This window comes from Ochlerotatus camptorhynchus, unplaced genomic scaffold (genome assembly GCF_037179485.1).
Source record: "Ochlerotatus camptorhynchus isolate MF236.1 unplaced genomic scaffold, CSIRO-AGI_Acam_v1.1 ptg000293l, whole genome shotgun sequence".
NCBI classification, from domain to species: domain Eukaryota; kingdom Metazoa; phylum Arthropoda; class Insecta; order Diptera; family Culicidae; genus Ochlerotatus; species Ochlerotatus camptorhynchus.
In genome coordinates this window covers 93,525-113,824 of record NW_027040782.1, presented here as the reverse complement: position 1 = coordinate 113,824, position 20,300 = coordinate 93,525, and the positions used below count along the sequence as shown (strand labels likewise).

General features: G+C 44.9%; 5 protein-coding genes across 5 annotated transcripts; 2 read left to right on the top strand and 3 right to left on the bottom strand.

Annotated features, from left to right (window-relative positions):
* Positions 1–3,853: 3,853 nt before the first annotated feature.
* LOC135706880 (prostaglandin reductase 1-like) lies at positions 3,854–5,045 on the top strand. The gene is made up of 2 exons (XM_065228559.1): positions 3,854–4,069; positions 4,144–5,045. The coding sequence occupies exons 1-2, from the start codon at positions 3,964–3,966 to the stop codon at positions 5,028–5,030; spliced, it is 993 nt and encodes a 330-aa protein (XP_065084631.1). The 5' UTR covers positions 3,854–3,963; the 3' UTR covers positions 5,031–5,045.
* An 8-nt stretch (positions 5,046–5,053) lies between these two features.
* LOC135706881 (5-hydroxyisourate hydrolase) lies at positions 5,054–5,581 on the bottom strand. The gene is made up of 2 exons (XM_065228560.1): positions 5,251–5,581; positions 5,054–5,184 (listed from the first exon to the last, which is right to left on the bottom strand). The coding sequence occupies exons 1-2, from the start codon at positions 5,509–5,511 to the stop codon at positions 5,095–5,097; spliced, it is 351 nt and encodes a 116-aa protein (XP_065084632.1). The 5' UTR covers positions 5,512–5,581; the 3' UTR covers positions 5,054–5,094.
* Positions 5,582–7,493: 1,912 nt separating this feature from the next.
* Positions 7,494–9,651, bottom strand: LOC135706865 (uncharacterized). The gene is made up of 3 exons (XM_065228537.1): positions 8,023–9,651; positions 7,644–7,923; positions 7,494–7,591 (listed from the first exon to the last, which is right to left on the bottom strand). Exons 1-3 carry the CDS (start codon positions 9,649–9,651, stop codon positions 7,494–7,496), a joined length of 2,007 nt encoding a protein of 668 aa, XP_065084609.1.
* Positions 9,652–13,763: 4,112 nt separating this feature from the next.
* On the top strand, positions 13,764–15,137 carry LOC135706879 (prostaglandin reductase 1-like). Its single transcript, XM_065228558.1, has 2 exons — positions 13,764–14,178; positions 14,250–15,137. The coding sequence occupies exons 1-2, from the start codon at positions 14,070–14,072 to the stop codon at positions 15,134–15,136; spliced, it is 996 nt and encodes a 331-aa protein (XP_065084630.1). The 5' UTR covers positions 13,764–14,069; the 3' UTR covers position 15,137.
* Positions 15,138–15,168: 31 nt separating this feature from the next.
* Positions 15,169–16,518, bottom strand: LOC135706864 (zinc finger protein 208-like). Its single transcript, XM_065228536.1, has 2 exons — positions 16,381–16,518; positions 15,169–16,314 (listed from the first exon to the last, which is right to left on the bottom strand). Exons 1-2 carry the CDS (start codon positions 16,516–16,518, stop codon positions 15,169–15,171), a joined length of 1,284 nt encoding a protein of 427 aa, XP_065084608.1.
* Between the last annotated feature and the right edge of the window lie 3,782 nt (positions 16,519–20,300).

Genomic DNA, 20,300 nt, shown 5'->3' with positions numbered 1-20,300 from the left:
TGCCTTACAGAAGATGCCACGTCCGCAGAACCGTGAACAGGTTCGTGCGTTCATAGGGCTTGTGAATTACTACGGTAGGTTCATGAAGAACCTGAGTACGAAGCTTTACCCAATAAATAATCTACTTAAGGACAAGGTACCATTTGAATGGACCGATTCTTGCGAACAAGCGTTCCTATGGGTTAAAGCCGAAATGCAATCGGATCGCGTGCTGGTGCATTACGAAGTGAATTTACCGCTGGTATTAGCAACAGACGCATCGCCATACGGCGTTGGAGCAGTGTTAAGTCACATATTTCCAGATGGCAGCGAGCGATCGATCCAGTACGCTTCACAGACATTGAATACTACCCAACAAAACTACACCCAGGTAGACAAGGAGGCCTACGCGATTATTTTCGGTGTGAGAAAGTTCTACCAATACCTCTTTGGACGAAAGTTTATCTTGGTAACTGACAACAAGCCTGTTGTTCAGATCTTTTCGCCAAACAAAATGCTGACGGGATGTCACGTTTACCGGTTACCGATCGCAGTACTCGAAACCAAGTGGAGGAAGTAGACATTGTGCAGATCAATCAGATTTAAACGCTGCCAGTAGACGTGAAGGAGCTCGGAGAGTACACCATCAAGGACCGGAATGTCAAGGAGCTGATTCAGGAAGACCCGTTGATGGTCGTTTCAGATTCGGTATCGACCAGAACGAGTTCAGTATGCAAGGTGCATGCTTGATGCGAGGAATACGGGTGTATGTACCATCTCCGTTGCGTAGCCGTGTGTTGAAAGAGTTGCATTCTGGTCATTTCGGAATTTCCCGTATGAAATCACTTGCGAGGTCGTACTGCTGGTGGGAGAATATCGACAGTGATATTGAGTACCTAGCCCGGGACTGTACGGATTGTGCTCGCGTTAGCGCAAATCTTAACAAGGTGGCACTGCTGGGAACGACCTTCTGAACCTTTTCAAAGAATCCATGCAGACTTCGCTGGACCATTCATGGGGTTGAACTTCTTGATCATAGTTGACGCACACAGTAAGTGGCCAGAAGTGAAGATTATTCCGGATCTAACTACGGAGACGACCATCGAGAGAATGAGGGAGTTTTTTGCTACCTTCGGATTGCCGTCGGTCTTGGTGACCGATCGAGGCACGCAGTTCACATCGGACAACTTCCAAAAGTTTCTAAAGAAGAACGGAATCGTACATAAGATGGGAGCACCATACCATCCCGCCACTAATGACCAGGCGGATCGTTATGTCCAGACGTTTAAAGACAAAATCAAGGCATTGAAGTGTCTACGTTCCGAGATCCAGGTCGAGCTACAAAAGATACTTATGGCATATCGGAGAACTGTGCATCCTTCTACAGGAAAAAGTCCATCTATGTTGGTGTTTGGACGACAGATCAAGTCGAGGATTGATCTTATGATTCCAAAAGTAAACCGGCAGAGTTCTTCGCGAGGAGAGGAGAAAGCGGTGCGTTCGTTCATGGTGAATGATAGAGTAGCGGCTCGGGATTTTCTATCGAGTTCGGAGAAATGGAGGTTTGGAGTGGTTGTGGAAAAGATTGGAAAACTTCACTATATCAGTGCTAACATTTGAAAACGGCCCAAAAGCCATTTGTAAACAAATGGTTTGTGGGCCCTTTACTCACTACTTGAAGTACACTCACGCGACACAACAGCAACATCGGGTAGGGAAAATTTTCCCCTTCCTGACGATGCTGTTGGTTTGCGTGGGCGTTCTTCGGGTAGCGAGTAAAGGGCCCACAAACCATTTGTTTACAAATGGCTTTTGCGCCGTTTTCAAATGTTAGCACTGATATGATCGAACTGGATGATGGTAGGATGTGGAAACGTCATATCGACCAACTGAATCCAGGACCCGTGATTCAGCAGACTCAACCAGAGCACAGACAAACAGACGTAACTCTTTGAAAAACTTTTTCTTGAAAACATAGTATCTCAAAACATATAACCTCAGTAACGACATCTATCTGGCTTCTCGCGGAAAACAAGCTTGCTCGCTAACTCGTAAACAATATTGCATAAAATTTCTATAGAATATATAGAAACGTCAAAGTGATCCGATGCCAGCGCTGCGGCGAGTAGTTCGCGGAACTGATAATATTCAAATCAACCGTTAAATGCATGAACGAAGATACACAATGAAGAGTTACGTCTGTTTGTCTGTGACCAGAGCTTCAGATTCCAGCTGATACTCCAAGACATCGTGAAGTGATAATACCTTCGCCAGCAGGTCAAAACGTGGTTCAACCGAAAGTAGAACTCGACGCTACAGATCCGACACTAGACATTTCTGATGATTCTGACCAGGACATTCGCGCCACTGTATCTACAGGACAAAGAACGCCTGACAGCACTACGGTTAGGGATACGGGAGCAGGTACAGATTCAAGTATCAAGCGGAGTGTAAAGTCTAGAACAATGGTAAAAACTGCTTGCGATACTGTTCGTAGATCTATTCGTGAGCGACGACCTCCACGTAGACTGGACCTGTAATGTGTTGTGACTAATCTACTAACCCTTGTGTTGTGTATGTTAGCAGGCAGGTTTTTCTCCCAGGGGGGAAGAAGTGTTATGATAATCGCCATACCTTTTATGTACTACCTATTACCAGTCTATCATACTGCCAACCCTACCACTGTCAAGAGAAAAAGAATAAACGTCATTCTTTGTTGTGAATTAGCAGGAGTAAGACGCTGTTTCATTTCACTCGGGCTTCGGCCAATCCCTGCGATCATAACACCGTCTATTTCTGCGTGACAGTAAAGCTGGGTTTAAACAGGGCAAGTCAATTGATCAAGTCAGTTGAATTCAACTGACTTGAACGCGAATTGAACGTGTAAACCATGCCATTCAACTGACTTGATCAACTCACTTGAATTGAAAAAAGTTGAACCAGGCTCAACTTTGCAAGCCAATTGAATTCAACTGAGTTGATCATTTGACTTGCCCTATCTAAACCCAGCTTAAGCGGCACATGAGAACGCTGCTTTGCTGGCGACGCAGAACGTGTGAATCTCCAAGCCATCAATGTTTTCCTGGAGCGCTGACCAGATATAGTGATCGTACAGATCGTTGGGACCTCTGGCCCAAATATCCTGAGTCAGCGCCATGAACGAGGAAAAACGAAACAAGTCCTAGCGGATCAAATAAGGTAATCAGCACTTTAAAGACCTCGGGCTTCTTAGGAACATTACGAAGGAATAGGTGAACACGTCAGCAGCATTTTTTCCTCACTCAAGTAACAAATTCTTGCTTTCGTTCTCCGAAACCTCGCCGATCCCACGCAGAACATTAGGCAAGAAGTGTCGCAGAGTGAAACCATGCCCCCCTCTGGCTACGCCAATGTAAACTAGCCAAGAAACTATCGATGATTTGTGGAAACTCTTCATAAACCTTATTCACAGGTTGCTTGTGAAATTCAAATTTGATAAACGTTTTGAGCCTTTTTTTTTGATGATTGCAATAGTTATCTCAGCAAATATAAATCCAAATTTCGCCAGAGTGTACACAACCACACATACAGCTAACAGCCGGTTGGTTTTTATTTGTATTTCCCCTTTTAAGCTGGGTTTAGATAGGGCAAGCCAATTGATCAAGTCAGTTGAATTCAACTGAATTGAACGCGAATTGAACGTGTAAACCATGCCATTCAACTGACTTGATCAACTCACTTGAATTGAAAAAAGTTGAACCAGGCTCAACTTTTCAAGACAATTGCATTCAACTGAGTTGATCATTTGACTTGCCCTATCTAAACCCAGCTTTATTGTCTTCATTCAAACGGCTCCCTGAGTTTGGTAGTGATCTGGTAAAAAGTAAATTAGAATATATTAGTGGATAATGTTCACGCATTTTATGTCCATTTAAAGTTAAAAACTTCAGAGAACATCAAACAAGTACATCAGTAACCAAGTCAAGTGCCAAGTGTTCGGTAAAAATGGTCGTTGCTAAGAAATGGATCTACGCCAAAGCCTTCTCCGGTTTGCCAACGGCGGAGAATTTTCGACTCGAAGAGGAAACACTCGGCGAGTTGAAAGATAATGGTAAATGCAATAACGTTCAATAGACGATCGTCAGCGGTATGTTGTTATATATATATTTTTTTTATAATTTTAAGAATTCCTCGCCGAAGCCATTTTCCTCAGTGTGGACCCATATATGCGGCCGTTCATGACCGAACATCCGGAGGGTACGGTTATGATTGGTGGACAGGTAGCCAAAGTGCTGGACAGTAAGAACGGTAAATTCCCGACGGGATCGTACGTCGTTGGAGCGTTCGGTTGGCGTACCCACAGCATCTGCAATCCGGATGAGGTTGCCCCTGAGTGGAAGCCATACCCACTGCCTGACTTTGCTGGCGAGCCTTTATCTCTGGGGATAGGAGCGCTCGGTATGCCAGGTCAGACGGCGTATTTTGGATTTTTGGAAATTTGCAAACCAAAGGAAGGGGAAACAGTGGTGGTCAGCGGAGCGGCCGGTGCCGTTGGATCCTTGGTGGGTCAGATCGCGAAAATCAAAGGATGTAAGGTGATTGGAATCGCCGGAACGGCCGCCAAGTGCGAGTGGATCAAAAGCATTGGGTTCGACCATGCAATTAACTACAAAACGGCCGATTTGGAAGCCGAACTGAAGAAGGCCGCTCCGAAGGGGATTGATTGCTACTTCGATAATGTGGGTGGAAAAACTGCGGAAATTGTTCGTGGACAGATGAATCTGTTTGGAAGGATTTCCGTTTGTGGAACCATCTCGGACTACAACTGCGATGCGGCACAGGTTCAGGATCCGCAACGGGACTACGTATGGAAACAGCTGCGCCAGGAGGGGTTCATGGTGTTCCGCTGGAACGACCGAATGTTGGAAGCCATCCAGCAGAATCTGAAGTGGATCAAGGAGGGAAAGCTTAAGTATCGGGAAACGGTGACCGAAGGATTCGAAAATATGCCAAAGGCGTTCATTGGAATGCTGACTGGGGAGAATACCGGTAAGGCGGTTGTCAAAGTTTAAAAATGAAAGACCAATGTCGAGGATGAAAGTATTCTTATTGCCAAATAAATGTCAAACAAATAAATTACGAACCTCTGTAAGTAGAATATCCGAATGGGTTCAACAGTAGGGGAATGTGATAGTGCTGGCTGGCATCTTTGATGTCGAAAACGATCTACAATAAAAAAAAAAACGATTAGTAGCGATTCCAATAAGCAATTATCCTTAAAAATTATCTCACCTCAACAAACGGATACAACGTGTCGGTGTTCAGTTGTTCGTAGTACTGTCCAACCTGAAAGCGCAGCTTGTACAGCCCATTGGTGAAGGCGGCCGGATTGTCCACGAAGAATCCCTTGAATCGTCCATCGCTGTCGGTCAAGCCTTCGGTGGTCTTTTCCCAGCTTTCCGGTACACCCGCAGTTCCACGGTACAGAGTGATTTTCACATTTACTGCCGGTTTGCCCCGGCTGGTGTCCAGAATGTGCGTCGAGAGACCCATTTCGAACGAAATCTATCGTTGAAATGCCTTCAGGTTCCGAAAAAAAGTGTTTGACCACGGCGGAGATAAGAAAGTGACGATTTGCTGGTGCTAAGCGACAACCGTAGTGTAGAATTAATGATAAGTTTATTTGAGAGTGTTGGTGCACTTGCAAGAGCTGGATGCTGGAATGATCTTCAGCAGGATCGTTTGGTAGTTGAATTCTCTCTATTTTTACGCTCTCAAGCTGTGAGGCATACTGGGCAGAAGATTACTAACACACAGAAGCATTCAAATCGAGTTGACTAGAGTATGTGTACACCCAACCCAACTAAAGCACTTTAGTACTTAAGTGCACCCCACACGACAGAAGTTTCGTCAATATTTCCATCAATACTTTCAAGTCAATATTTTCAACAATATTATCGGGGAGTCATAAATGCAGGTTCGCTCCTCACTAACATTGTTGTATCCGTTAGAATATTCCGATTCAAATCCCAACCACCTTGACGAAAGATGCTGAGAAACAGGCCCCATCTGCTGCGGTAGTCAACAGAACAAAACAGAACAGAAGGGGAAATCATACTTTTTTTTTTATTTTGCGTCAATATTTGCATCAATATGATTATCAATACTTTTGAGTATTGATCATATGTTTGCAAGTGTGGTGTGTGTGGTGCTCATTGTAAAACGTTCTATCAATAAATAACGATACAGTTTGTAATAGGTCATGTTAGGTCCTTTATTCCGTCGAATTCGGAGATTAGGTAATCCGGATTGGTGAATACTCTGTCCGCCCATAAATCGGCGTAGAACTCTATGGGGAAAATTGTACAGTGTGATGGGTAAATTCCCTGGTAGAGAGAATCCTAAAATCACCCACAAACAGACATAACTCTTCATATGCTGTTGGTAGTTGGTAGTGTAGCCACTGGAGGCGCGCCTAGTCTACAAAACTATCATCTTTTGAGCGCAGTGCCCTCCACAGTGTGGTCAACAGATGGCGATATTGGGGCTTAATATGGATGTTACTTCACGGTGAAAGCTTGTCATTTGTCGTCACGGTTAAGTGATTCCCATTTGATTTGTACGGTCACGGCTCTTATTCTGAGTATCACTTGCTTATCACCGTGTAGTGAGACCCATAATAAGGCCCATTGTTTTATGGACGATGTTTTACAATCAATAATGTTCCCAGCATTATGTCTTTTTGTCGGTGCTAAAATTGTTCTAGAGAAAGTCTGAATTAAATGTAATTCTTTGGATTGTTTAACTTCAAGAGTTTCTTCCCGAGAAGAATTTCAGAACAATGACGATAATTCAGACATAGAATTTTGAGATCTGTAATTTCGAAAGTCCGATAGTTACACACTTAGATTTTTTGCCCAGATGGGCACCACCCTAGGCGCTTAATACAAATGTGACACACAATGAGGAAGTGTTAGTTTGTTTACTAAAATGAACTATGCCCATTGTTGGATTTTTTGGGTTCGGACCTCCTCAAAGAAACGCACTGGATTCCGTTGTGCCGTGATTCTTGAAGCTAGATAATATATTTCATTAATTAGAGAAAGTAAAATAGAATTCATCCCACTTACAATTTGGTCTACCTTATATTGGCACAAATCCAACAAATTCTGCTCTGTATGTGCGCGGTTTAGTGTCGATCTAGTAGTTATTTAAATCAAATTTAATTATAGCTAATTATAACAATTTACGAACTTACAATCAGATTACAGCAGTGTAACCTATCCGAAAGTGCACTCAACCTCAGTGATATCCAAGAAGAGTCAAAGACTCAAGATTATTCTAACCCTAAATTACAAATAAGTTAGGTAAATTAAGTAAATCTTTAACAATTTTAAACTTACGTATACGAATGACCAGATTTATCTAGGTCTAGTGTCTAGATTGGTCCCTCCATTGGTCCCTCCATGGGTGAAATAATCAGTTCGGAATAAACTTAAAAATCTATACTAGAAGTATAACGAAATAACCACATTTCAATCTTCCTTCTTCGGTATGGCTGGATTGTTCCCTTTTTCCTGTACCTTTTGTTCATATTGCTGTCGCTTGACGTTTATGATCACGCTGACGTTTACTGATCGTGGACACAGGCGGACTCCGATTGGGGGCATCGCAGGAGGCCTTACTTTCAGTGCTGCTAGAATTGGCAACATCCCCCGACTCGTAACGCACTTCCGTTTTCGCTACCAAATCAACGTTACCATCAGATTGCACCTTCAGCACTGCCAGCTTTGAGACTGGACGCCGGAACACTCCACCCGTAGTTTGTACCAACGCTTGGCGTATACGTCCATCGCTTCCCTTTATAACCGATAGGACACGTCCCCTGGTCCATCCGTTGCGCTGGTTCTCGTTTACTATTATCACCAGATCGTTCACGTTTACCGCTTCCGCTTCACTGAACCACTTGGTTCGTTTGGCGATCGATGGAAGGTATTCTATGACCCATCGCCTTCAGAACTGGTCCACGAGTTGTCTAGTCATGGTGCAGTTCGTACGGGTTACCTTCGTAGGTTCATCCAGTGCTCTTGGAGGTTGCAATACACCGTTCGAACTCAGCAAGATGAAGGGGTTCGGTGTTAGTGCTTCCTGGTTGGAGTTCTCCAGCGGGATGAATGTGAGTGGTCTGGAGTTCACAATTGCTTCTGCTTCCGTGACCACGGTTAGCAGCGTTTCATCGTCCGGATTCCTATCACTACATAAAGATCCCATTGCAATCTTGACCGATCTTACAAGACGTTCCCAAGCACCACCAAAATGGGGAGCGGATGGTGGATTGAAAATCCACTTGGTAGCCGAGCTCGTGAACGTCTCTTGTAGTTGTTTCCCTATGGCTTCAATCTCCTCTCGTAGTTCACGGCTGGCTCCCAGAAAGTTGGTTCCATTATCGGAGTGAATTTCGACAGGTGATCCCCGGCGTGCCATCTTACATGACTCCGTAGATAACGAGTGGACGACTTCCAGGTGGACTGCTCTCACCGTCATACACGTAAATAAAGCAACCCACCGTTTGGCGCAGCTGCGGCCGACTCTGACTTGTATGGGACCGAAATAATCCAACCCAACATAGGAGAATGGACGAACTGTGGCCGCAAGCCGAGCAGCTGGTAGAGGAGCCATCCTTGGTGTAGTTGGCGCCGCCTTGGTGATTTTGCACGCTTGACATTCTTTCGCTACTCGACGAACTACTGCACGCAGGCTGGAAACATGAAAACGCTGGCGAACTTCGTTGTGAACTGTCTCCTGGTTGGCGTGTAGATACTTGCGGTGATACCAATCGACAAGCAGCGTGGTCAACCGATGGTTGCGTGGAAGGATAATAGGGAACTTGAAGTCATGCGTGACATAAGGGACCGCTCCGATGCGACTATCAACCCGCATTACGCCCAGATGGTCCAAGAAAGGAGACAGTTTGTAAATCGGGCTTGTTTTCTCGATATGCTTTTTTTGGTTCCCCTGTCTCAGCTTCAACACCGCTATTTCGTCCGGATACGATGTCGCCTGTGCTACAATCCAGAGACTGTTCTCCGCTTTCTGTAGTTCTTCCTTCGACAAACAACCGGTGATTGGCAGCTGCTTCTTGGATTTTCGGCGGCAGTTTGATACGAAACGGTGAGCATACGCGATCGCTCTTAGCAAGCGTTCCCATTTGGAGAAGTTCGTCCAGCTGATGACGTCCTCGACGACTCGCTCATGATGTACCAGGCAGGGCCGCAACTCTATGTCGGTCTCAAGTTGTTTTGTAGACATCCTCTTCGGCCATTCTGACTCCGGTAGATACAAGAAATCTGGGCCTTTGAACCAACGGGACTGGACGTTGGTGCTAGGATCTCTTCCCCACTTAGTAGCTTCGTCAGCCACGTTTTGTTGCGTAGGAATCCATCTCCACTCTGCTGCTTCCGTCTTGTCCAGGATCTCTCCCACTCTGAAGGCCACGAATTGTCGGTACCGGTGATGTGGTGACTGGATCCAAGCCAACGTTGCCTCTGAATCTGTCCAGAAGATACGACGTCGGATAGGAAACGTGTGATACTCTCCAACTGCCTTTGCCAACCTTGCTCCCAATAGCGCACCCATAAGCTCCAGACGAGGTACCGATACCGCCTTCAGTGGTGCCACTTTCGCTTTAGCCATCACTAATGTGCAGTACACCTTGTCATGTATGACAGCTCTGAAGAAAGCGGTGGTTGCGTATGCCTCCTCACTCGCATCCGTGAAAACGTGTAGCTCCACCGAACCTACATCATCGGCAGGGAATCCTGGAAAGTAGGCTCTGGGAAGTCGGATTTGGCCTACCCTTTTGAAAAGCGTGATCCACCTACGTCAGCGTGTTTGAATTGTTTCAGTCACCTCTTCGTCCCATTTGGTTTGGCTGCGCCACGTGTCTTGGATAATCATTCGTCCCTGGATCGTAACGTGATACCTTGAGAATCAAAAAGACTCATGACACATCGCAAAATGTTCCGCTTCGTTGGAGTAATGTTATCAAGCTGCACATCAGTGGCGAAAGCAAGAAGATCCTGTTCAGGTAACCAAAGAAGGCCAAGAATTCGCTCCGCGTGGTTTTCCGTGTCGATGGTTATCGCTTCCGATTGCTGCTGTTTTGGTTCCCCGACCCGTTCCAAAAGTGTAGATGAGTTCGAGTGCCAATTCCGAATCTCGAATCCACCACGGGCGTGCACCTCCTTCACCTCAAGTGCAACCTTGATCGCTTCCTCTTCCGTGTCGAAGCTATCTAAATAGTCGTCCACGTAGTGCTTCTTTAAGATTGCTTTCACTGCCTGGGGATAATCTAATTCGTGCTCTTTCGCGTTCAGGTTCTTGATAAACTGTGCTTGACACGGAGAGCACGTTGCACCAAAACTTCCGACGTCCATCACGAACGTCTTAACAGGCTGAGTCGGATCCTTGCGGAAGAGGAATCTCTGACTGTGTACATCTTGTGGCCGAATCTTGAACTGATGAAACATTTGCCTTAAATCTCCGTTAACTGCCACCGGGCGTTCCCGGAATCCACAGAGCACCGCCGGTAGGGGAACCAACATGTCTGGTCCTTTGAGTAGCATGGCATTTAATGACACACCTCCTACCTTGGCCGCAGCATCCCAAACAAGCCTGATTTTACCCGGCTTCTTAGGATTTCTCACTGCACCCAGTGGAAGGTACCAAACCTTGTCAGGATCGGCCGACTTAATTTCCTCCGGTGTAAGCTCGTGAATGTAACCTCTTTCCAAATACTCTTCGATCTGTCGATGTACACTATCTCGTAGTACAGAATCCATACTCATTCTTCGTTCGAAGCATTCCAAGCGGCGCATGGCCATCGGGAAACTGTTAGGAAATTCCACCCGGTCGTGTCGCCACAGAAGTCCTATCTGGAACCCCTTCGAAGTTCGTTTTGTGGTTTCCTCCAATATACGACGGGCGCGTTTGTCCTCCTCTGATTCTGGGCCTTTGTCTGCCGAAACTCCAACGCTTTCGACCGTGAAGTGTCGTTCCACGAGTTCATGTAGCTCTCGGTCAGTTGTCTCCTCTCGGCACTCGCAGACGTGGAAGATCTCGTGGCATAATCTGTCTTGCCAACATCTGCTGCTGCGTGGGTGTCACTTGATACTGTCCTACCGAATCATACATCCTTGGAAGCACCGGAATGGGATTCATTACGGGTGGGAATCCACATCCTGCCGTTGAATTCACTCCATACTGGGGAAAGGGTAGTGGTTACTGTCCTCCACCTGTTGCCACGCTACCGGGATTCATTACGTGTGGGAATCCACCTCCTGTCGTGGTATTTATAGCATATCCAGAAGGTACCCCTGGTTGACCCATGTTTGTTGCCATCCCGAGATAAGGTTGTATTTGTGGGATCATAGTCGTTGGCTGGCTAACTACCCCCATGTTGATTGGTAACCCCGGGTAAGGGGAAGAAAAACTCACCGTTGGAAGTGTAGGACAACCGTGCCGTCACAACATTTGTTTGAGTGGAGCTACCTTGTCCCGATATTACTGGCACTCGGCTTACCAGACCTTTTGGTATTGCCCCAGCTAGACGAAGGTGATCGATTTCAGCTTGTAAATCCGTGAGCGTTTGAGAAGTAGTATGTTGAGCTGATGAAATAGTCACTGGATGCATGTTAACCGACCCACCTACCGCACTTTGCAGGGTTGATGACAGAGTCGGGTCGAACGTATTCGGTATGGCACCTGCAGTCGTCGAAGTGGAACTGATGTCATATACGGGCATGACCGACGATGTCACCTCTGCTACCACGCTCCTTTGAGCGATCGAAAGGTTCCTCATCTCCCCGACCATCCCTTGCATCCAATTTCGCACATTACCGGCTCCTGTCGCGACTGATTGTTCGTTCAGGCTGTTCATCGTATCCTCTGCATCCTTCATGCTTTCGGTTAAGATCCGTAACATGGCCTGGGTTGACAGCTTCTTCAACTCTAATCTCTTGCGTTCCACCTCTGCTCGGTGATTCTCCTCCATCTCACGTTCCAGTAATTCTCGTTGATCCTTAAACCACTGTAGATCCGCCTTGGCTTGTTCCGTCAATATAGACTGGCTGGAACCGCTCGCAGCGGCTGTCTTCACCACCGGTGGTAAACTGGAAGCCACCGTGGACACAGGAGTACTTGTCGGTCCAAGTGGAGTACGAGTTGTAAGAGCCGAGCACGTAGCACACATCCAGCTTTCATCCGCTACGGTTTCGTCAACTCCAGCACATTGATAGTGGAACCATTCCTCACACCTGGGACAGAACACCATGTTGTCCAGGTTGTTCGATCGACGACAGACCTTACAGTCGTTCAACTCCGTTTCCGGCATCTTTCCGTCAGAGTTTTATGCAAATTCTTCAAGCTTTTGTTGGATTTTTTGGGTTCGGACCTCCTCAAAGAAACGCACTGGATTCCGTTGTGCCGTGATTCTTGAAGCTAGATAATATATTTCATTAATTAGAGAAAGTAAAATAGAATTCATCCCACTTACAATTTGGTCTACCTTATATTGGCACAAATCCAACAAATTCTGCTCTGTATGTGCGCGGTTTAGTGTCGATCTAGTAGTTATTTAAATCAAATTTAATTATAGCTATTCGATAAACAATTTACGAACTTACAATCAGATTACAGCAGTGTAACCTATCCGAAAGTGCACTCAACCTCAGTGATATCCAAGAAGAGTCAAAGACTCAAGATTATTCTAACCCTAAATTACAAATAAGTTAGGTAAATTAAGTAAATCTTTAACAATTTTAAACTTACGTATACGAATGACCAGATTTATCTAGGTCTAGATTGGTCCCTCCGTGGGTGAAATAATCAGTTCGGAATAAACTTAAAAATCTATACTAGAAGTATAACGAAATAACCACATTTCAATCTTCCTTCTTCGGTATGGCTGGATTGTTCCCTTTTTCCTCTACCTTTTGTTCATATTGCTGTTGCTTGACGTTTATGATCACGCTGACGTTTACTGATCGTGGACACAGGCGGACTCCGATTGGGGGCATCGCAAGAGGCCTTACTTTCAGTGCTGCTAGAATTGGCAACACCCATTTTGTTATGGCAAGTTTTGCGGATCTCGTTCATACGCTACCGAGATGGTTTTATGACAGGTGGGCAGGAGCTTACGGTCTCCCAGTGTTGGTCCCAGTTCACTATTTTGCCATACAGAAATTCATAACAAAAAAATTGTATGAGCGGATTTGGACAGTTTTTAACCTGTTTCATACGACCGGAATGTGTATGGTGGTCACAAATGTCGTGCCAAACTGAATTCCTACGCAATTAATCAATCTTTGATGTGAATTTCGCTAATAATCACGAGGAGCATTTCTTATAGCAAAACTTGTCATAACAAAATGGGCATAGTTCATTTTAGTAAACAAACTAACACTTCTTCCTTGTGTGTCACCTTTGTATTAAGCGCCTAGGACGAGATCTAACTTTTTGTATATCTAAAGAAATAAAAATCGAAGCATCGCAGGCAACACAATGCACTTTTAGCTGAATAGATATCGACTCGACTTCACACATTCATAAACGTGTACAGGCGAAATTCAAAAACAATCTGTATCTGTGTTCTGTGAGGTTCTGATGTGTGTATCCCGCATACTATACAGTAGGTACCTAATATTGTGTTCTATATTTGAATCTACCACTAACGGCCTCAAGGTCAACCGGCCGGCGGAATTTGCGAAACATCAACATAGATGACGAACATATTCGCACAACTTGTTTCTCAAGATAAGCTCGCTGTCGCTCGAGAAGAAAATCATCCATAACTAACTGTGGTATCTATTCTTAATTATTCAAATACTGAAGCAGCAACTCCGGTTACATGCGTACGTGATAAAGCCACTGAAGTGCACTAAATGACTGAGCATTATCTTGTATATAGACGTACACCGTTCAAAACACGCACACATATTGGAATAGAAGCATCACTCCCGAGGCATCAGCATCATCAACTGATATCGTTATCTGCGTAACAGTCCCAGTTTAAACACCCGAACAGCTAGCTTATTGCCACAGAAAATTCAACAATGGTCTACACCGCCCAAAAGTGGATCTACGCACGGGCCTTCGATGGCGAGCCCAAGCCGGAGGACTTCCGCCTCGAGGAGGAATTAATGCCTGCGATCAAGGATGGCGGTAGGTTACCCTTCCTTTAGACTTAACTGTCGCCCATAAATTACCTAACTGACGTCGCATTCACGTTCCAGAATTCCTTGCCAAGGCCGAATACCTGAGCGTCGATCCGTACATGCGCATCTACGTCCAGTCATACCCGGTCGGTTCGGTAATGATCGGTGGCCAAGTGGCGCAAGTTCTCGAGAGTAAGCATCCGGATTTCCTCGTCGGGGCTTATGTCTTCGGTCAGTTTGGTTGGCGGACGTACGCAATCTGTAATCCCACCGGGATCGAGACGAGGAAACCGTACGTGTTACCGGATTTCGGGACATCCTTGCCACGTTCGCTGGGAATCGGAACGCTGGGTACGGTTGGAAATTCGGCCTATTTTGGGCTGCTGGAGGTTTGTCGACCCAAGCAAGGTGAAACGGTGGTGGTGAGTGGAGCAGCCGGTGCCGTTGGCAACATTGTAGGCCAAATTGCCAAGATCAAGGGATGTCGCGTGATCGGAATTGCCGGATCGGACGAGAAATGCCAGTGGTTGAAGGAGATTGGATTCGACGCTGCGATTAACTACAAAACGGCGGACATCGAGAAGGAATTGCTGAATGCAGCTCCGGAGGGTGTGGATTGTTACTTCGATAACGTCGGCGGTCCGATTGTGGCAACGGTGCGGAAGCAAATGAGGCACCGTGGAAGGATTGCCGTATGCGGAACAATTTCCATGTACAATGGAAGCCCGATTCAGGTGCAGGACCCGCAGAGGGATTTCGTTTGGAAGCAACTGGTTCAGGAAGGCTTCAGCGTTCATCGTTGGACGGACAGGTGGTTCGAAGGGATCGGTCAGAACTTGAAGTGGCTCCAAGAGGGTAAACTACAGTATCGGGAAACGGTCACCAAGGGCTTCGAAAACATGCCGCAGGCGTTTATAGATATGATGCGGGGCGGAAACATCGGCAAGGCCATTGTCAAAGTATAAAAAAAAACATGTAAACTCAAACAAAATATCTTCTATTCATCATTTACCTCTTCCTCCCTTCCAACGTCGTCGTTTTCTGGTGCATCTTTCACCACCGGTGGTGGTCCTTCATACGAATGATCCTGAGCAACTCGCTTTCTGGTCAGCCCCAGCTTCTCTCCCGTTTGGGACCACATAATCGGTTCCGTGGAATGGCACTTCCGGTAGTGCTTCTTCAGCGAGTCCTTCTTTCCGTACTGCTTCGGACACTGGTCACACTTGAACAGCTTCACCCCCGTATGCTGCTGCCTGTGCTGAAATAGGTTTGCCCTTTTCCTGAAACCAACCCCACAGACCTCACAAACCCACGGTCGATAGTCGGAGTGTATCTTCTGATGCCACATCAGAGTTGCCTTGTTCTTGTAGCTTCTGCCACAAACTGCGCACAACACGGGATCTTCTTTATGACATGCGGCATGCTCGTGCAGTGCTTTCCTTGTTTGAAATTCCTGATTACAGCATCGATATGCGTACCCCAGCTCTTCGACCTCTTCGCCATGATCCCTCGCCCGATGGTTGTCCAAATCGAAAGAGTTCTTAAAGATTTTATCGCACGAAGGGCACCCATATCGATAGACATAACTGTAATGCTTCTGCTGGTGCCTTTTCAATGCTAGCTGATTTTCGAAAACCGAGCTACACTTCAAACACGTGTAGCTGTTAGGGTTACATTCATTTTTATGCTTCAAAAGTTCATCCACGCAGCTAAACCTCCCAGAACAGCCCAGACAAATGCATGGCACTGGTTCGATTAATTTGATCACCGTTTCAGCTTCGTATCGTTTGTGCTTTTTCAGAGGTTGTGGGCTCGACTCTTTCTGATCCTCTACGGCGGCAACAACTGGCTCAAATTGTGAAACCTTTCGGTGTTCCTGGTGCGAAATCTTTTTGATCACAATCGACGTGGTCTTCAGCTTCTCCAACGCTAAACCGACCGGATCGGATTCATAGGTCAAGTATTCAAACGGAGTTTCTTCTTCCAGATACTCAACAGTCATGTAATCTTCCACCGGTGGACAATACTTCCGCCTCAGTTCTTTTTCCACGAGTCGTGTTTTCGCTCCGAAGGCGTATGCTGCACACAAGGAACTTTCACACTCTTTACAGATGAACTTTGGGAGGTAATCTGTTGGTTCAATCTAGAAATATGCAAGTTTTTGAAACACCTTCGTTTGTAATTTATAAAAAAAAAAGTTCCAACTCACCGCGAGGTAGAAGCTCTTTTCGGCCTTTTGCGCCAGTCCATTTTTGAACAGGTCCACGATCACGTTGCTGTAGGTTCCGCAGAAGCGGCACTCGCTGGCGAACGAAGGGGACTGAGGTGCCTTCTTTGTCGTTTCCATATTAATAATTGAGATCCAAACGTTGAGTAGAACTTTTGCAACAACGGAAAAATCATGGAAAATTATTTAAAGTTGTTTTCGATTTATTTAATTTTAATCCAAAACCAAAACAAAATCAGTGGCACTCAAGCCACTAAAGAGCACGAAAGATGGATTCTGCTGTTGCTGTTTGCATTGTACACTACAGGATACAAGATTCAGGACAGAAAGAGATTTTGAATAAATTTGTATGGATTTTCCTTAACCCTAATAAAAAAATACCATACCCGAACGATAACCCGAATGATAGAAATATTCCACACATGTTTTGGATGATACGTTGAACATGTCGTTAAGCAAATTAACCATACATGGAAGTTACTCTGCCACCTTGTATCTTTCACGCACGCCAGGGGGAACGACACTTATGGTGGTAAGCTCCAACCGGTATTATCCTCGGATTAAATCCCGATCAAGAATGTCCGGCTGGTTTGATGTCGACATCAGAGTTAATCAACATAATTCTGAGCAAACATTTTTCAGATCATACAAACAGGGACGGTATTAAAAGTTAATCCGAGTTGGAGCTTACCGCCATTAAGGATTATCCCATTTTTACCCAAATGTCTCATACAGTTTTCAACGTGCTGAAAATTTCAATTCATCCTATCTATTCTTTCTATTCCCAACTTATCCATAACTTATAACAAATTATCTGCATGCACACAAATTATCAAGCAAGCCACGAAACACTCTGCCATACTCATTGTCACTTTTCTACAATCTCTACAAAAACATGATGCTAAAAAAGTCGCCTTGTTTCTTCTATTTGTTTTGGTAATAAGTAGCATTAGTTATAGTTTATAATTATTTTTGTTGTGAATTAATAAGAATTTGAATTCAAAACTGTTCACGTAGTAGCATGATTCTGGTAAGTATTGAGCGTGTTTTCTTAGAAATTGCTACATTTTAAACAAGTTTATAGTGATATTTTTTTCATTCCACATCGAACGCTCGACTGTTTCGGTCAAGTATTGCTTGCACTCCGTAATCGGTACTAGTTTTTTTTCCCCTATTGAGGTTTTTTTTTTCAATCCGCTTTCATACTGAGTGGTGTTGTAGTATACAACAGTGCAGTGAGCATCGCGGAATTGTAATTGCCGCTCAATCGTTCGAGAAAGGAAGCAGTCATTTCCGGCCGAGTCCGGCAGATGAGCTGTACATCTCTAACCAACAAGTTTCATCGCATCACGAAACGGCAAACTCAAGGTCATCGAGTTCACCAGCCGGCGAGCCAGCCGGTGCTTTGTTGCAAACACTCGAGGGCAACAATAGAACGATCATCACCATCATTCTCACATCAGGATAGATCATCGTCATCAGCCACACTCCGTGCGCTTGTGTGGAGAGTTAAGTAACAAACGGTTATCTTCCGTTCTCCGCAACCTGATTAATCTCCATACAGTGTTGATTAACTTTTCTGACACCTTTTTGTTTTTTCCTGAAAAAATTTTCATTTTTTTTTTTCTCTTTTTTTTCATTTACTGTTTTTTTTTTGCAAACTGATTAATCTCCCTATAGTGTTGATTAACTTTCCTGGCATTATTTTTTTCCATTTTAAAGTTTTTTTTTTTTTTTGCTTTGTTGGATTAAGTATTATTTTTACCGTTATATTTTTTGGATAAGTTTATTTTTTTTCTTATTTTTTTTTTTTTATTTATTATTTTTTTTTTCTCAACGCATATATATATATATATATATATATATAAATATATATATATATATATTTCCTTTTTTATGTCGAAATCTGTTGCGGAGGTACTTAAGACCCCGCAATGGATGAAACCAATGATGGCGGGGGTATTTCGCTAGCAGATATCTCCGATGATGAGTCTGTTAAATCTCCATCATTCGAAAATCTGCTTCTCACTGAAGAGGAAATGGATACCTCAGGGGATTCTACTTCGGACCCCAAAACGAGCACTGGAGCTTACCCAAAGGTGACGTCTAAACAACAACCTCCTTCACCCCCTGCCCCCCCTTCTCCACCATCGCCCCCTCGTCCACCTGTTCCCCCTACTCCAACCGTTCCCTTAAAAATTTCTACGACCCCCCGCCATAAAGCTTACCCAAGCGACTCAAAAGGTCCGTGGGTTGTTTTTTTCCGGCCCAAACAAAAACCTTTGAATATTTCTCGGATTTCGAAGGATCTGACAAAACATTTTTCGGCCGTAACCGATATCTTTAAGGTAACGTCAAACAAACTGCGCGTTACCGTTGATGACCTGAAACAGGCAAACCGGATTGTTGCCTGTGAGCTTTTTTCGATCGAATATCGAGTCTACGTCCCCAGTTGTGACGTAGAAATTGAAGGAGTGGTCACCGAATCGAGTCTGACTTGTGAGGATTTCCTGCAAGTCGAATCTTTCGGCATTTTCAAAAACCGTGCCCTCCCGAAAGTCAAGATACTGGACTGCATTCAACTGCAGTCAGTGTCGCACATAGGCACAAAAAAAAAGTATACCCTCTCAGATTCGTTTCGTGTGACCTTTTCAGGATCGGCATTACCTGACTACGTCACAATTGGGAAGGTTCGACTACCTGTACGCTTGTTTGTACCGAGGGTAATGAATTGCTTGAAATGCAAACAACTAGGTCACACCGCGGACTTTTGTTCCAACAAACCGCGGTGCGATCAATGTGGGGAGGAGCATATGGAGGGTCCTTGTCATGCTACCCCAAAATGCGTTTACTGTAAGGATGCTCCGCATGCTCTGAGTGATTGCCCGAAGTACAAACAGCAGGGAGAAAAACTAAAGCGGTCTTTGCAAGCTCGCTCTAAGCGCTCGTTAGCAGAAATTTTAAAAACGACCGCTTCATCTTCCCAAACCACCCCAAAAAGCAACAACACATTCCACCTCCTGCCAGATGATGATCAGGGCTCTGACTCAGAGGTGGGTGAGAGTAGTCCTTTTGTCTTTAGTGGCAACACGAGGAAGCGGTCCAAAATAAACGTCACCCAAAAACCTCGTAAGGCCTCTCGTATGGACTACCAACCTACCTTGACAAATTTAAGAGGTAGCGGAAATGTACCGAAACCCCCACCACCGGGATTGAAATCTTGTAATTTTAACAAGGACTTTCCGCCACTTCCGGGATCATCTAAAACCCCAGATATCCCAGTTTTTCAGCCAGAAAAACAGCTGAATAATCAGCAAGAACATGATGCCATGTTCACGTTTTCTGAAATTGTGGAGAGCATCTTCAATATATTCAACGTCTCTGACTCAACTCGGAACATTATTAATTTAGTGCTTCCATTCGTGAAAACTCTTTTGAAGCAACTAGCTTCTAGGTGGTCCTTCCTTGCATCGATCATATCCTTTGATGGATAATTTTCCGAATGAGGTCGGGGATATGATCTCTGTTCTTCAGTGGAACTGTAGAAGTCTTATACCGAAACTTGACACATTCAAATTTTTAGTTCACAACTCACTTTGTGATGCATTTGCTCTTTGTGAAACATGGCTTTCTTCAGACACCGATCTCCCTTTCCACGATTTTAACATTATTCGCCTTGATCGAGCAGATTCGTATGGAGGGGTGCTTCTCGGGATTCATAAGCTCCATTCCTTTCATAGAATCGATCTGCCTTCCGTGACAGGCATTGAAGTTGTCGCATGTCAGGTAAATATTCGAGGTAAAAGCCTCAGTATTGCCTCAGTATATCTTCCTCCAAGAACTGCGATTTCTCGCCAAGGTCTCTCAGATATCTGCTCAGCTTTATCTGAGCCTCGGTTGAT